We start from the raw sequence: 1312 nt of genomic DNA, 5'->3' as shown, positions 1-1312 counted from the left end.
CATTGGTTTGTAGTACTTTGTTTACTCACATGTTCTGTTTCTTTTAATCCAATAGGAGTTCCTAAGATTGTGGTTCAAAGAGAACTGCAATCCGTATGAGGACGAGGTATGCTTACATCCTCCCAATGTAATTTCTATGTTCCTACTTTATCTGAGAACCTTGCTAAAATTCTTGGTGTCTCGATTGCCTATAATTGTCAGATCCTGCCAGCTGCCCCAGCAGAACTCGTGACTGAATTAGCTTGGCGGTATGTATTTTGATCTGTAAACTTTATTATAAGATTGTTCGAGTCGATGCTTTCGGTATGGAAAGGTACATTGTCTGTGTACATGGTTTAGGCTCTGTGAAATCAGACATTCGCTGGAGTATGTTAGTTTTAACTTGAAGTCTTGGTATTAGAAACTGATGCAAGAAACCGTGATGACATAAAGTTTTTGAATATGATGGACCCTTCATGAATTATAGAGGTTAAGTCATCTTTAAGCAGAGTGTTTTTGGACCTAAAACTTTTTCTCATTCATAATTCTCATACCATAACATTCGTTTCTAAAGATTTTGTTTACAAATATACAAATGCTCCATCAAACATATAAAAGATAGATACAGCAATTGTTTGTGTAATGGGATGAATTATGCTAAAAAAACTATCAACTCAAAAAGAATGCTGATACTTTCCATTACAAAAGGGAGATTGATTCTTTGACTCTCTTCATGGATTCAGCATCAGTTTGGTTCTTCACATCTCTGCGAGCACCTTACGCGGTGCGGGATCATCTGGCCCTTTGTCTCGTTGCCCGGAGGTAAAGTATAACTGCCCTTCCCAATACCCAACCAGCGTAGTATTCACACGGTATGGCAACTTTCCAATCACATACCATTTCTGCAGAGAAAGTAAAATTTCCAGCTACTGTTTACACTTTTTAATAGGATAGAGAGGTTTTAAGCATGAAGGCCACTTGGTTTTTACCATTGTATTCAGATTGAACTGGAAAATTTCACCAACAAGGACCATCTTTTTCGTTTCAGGATGCTTCTCTGTGGTGCCTCCGACGATTACAATGGAGTTGTTAACCACTTTCCAAGCAAACTCAATATGGGAATCCGGTTTTGGCATCGATGGCATGACTTTCCACTTCATTTCCTCATCCAGCATGTAGACATCACTGAATACCACCTGAACCACCAAGGTGAAAAAAGGACACATGATGTTCATAATAAAGCAACACTTGAGTAATTTCATCCAAGGAAGAGGAGTCATGATATTTAATTGAACGGGTAGTCTATTATATACCTCCATACGACGTGAGCATT

At 38.4% G+C, this 1312-nt stretch overlaps 1 protein-coding gene and 1 pseudogene across 1 annotated transcript in view; one reads left to right on the top strand and one right to left on the bottom strand.

The window, feature by feature from the left end:
- Positions 1 to 400, top strand: part of LOC17874365 (phosphoribosylaminoimidazole-succinocarboxamide synthase, chloroplastic) — a 2610-nt gene extending 2210 nt beyond the window's left edge. The window contains exons 9-11 of the mRNA XM_006279181.2: positions 56 to 106; positions 202 to 248; positions 340 to 400. Coding sequence (XP_006279243.2) covers positions 56 to 106; positions 202 to 248; positions 340 to 400 — 159 coding nt within the window. The remainder of the gene's footprint in view (positions 1 to 55; positions 107 to 201; positions 249 to 339) is intronic.
- A 310-nt stretch (positions 401 to 710) lies between these two features.
- LOC17874377 overlaps positions 711 to 1312 on the bottom strand; it is a 2816-nt pseudogene continuing 2214 nt past the window's right edge.

This window comes from Capsella rubella, unplaced genomic scaffold, assembly GCF_000375325.1.
Source record: "Capsella rubella cultivar Monte Gargano unplaced genomic scaffold, Caprub1_0 scaffold_43, whole genome shotgun sequence".
In the NCBI taxonomy this organism is placed as follows: domain Eukaryota; kingdom Viridiplantae; phylum Streptophyta; class Magnoliopsida; order Brassicales; family Brassicaceae; genus Capsella; species Capsella rubella.
Note: the sequence above shows the minus strand (reverse complement) of the source record. Positions and strands in the feature narration are given on the sequence as shown.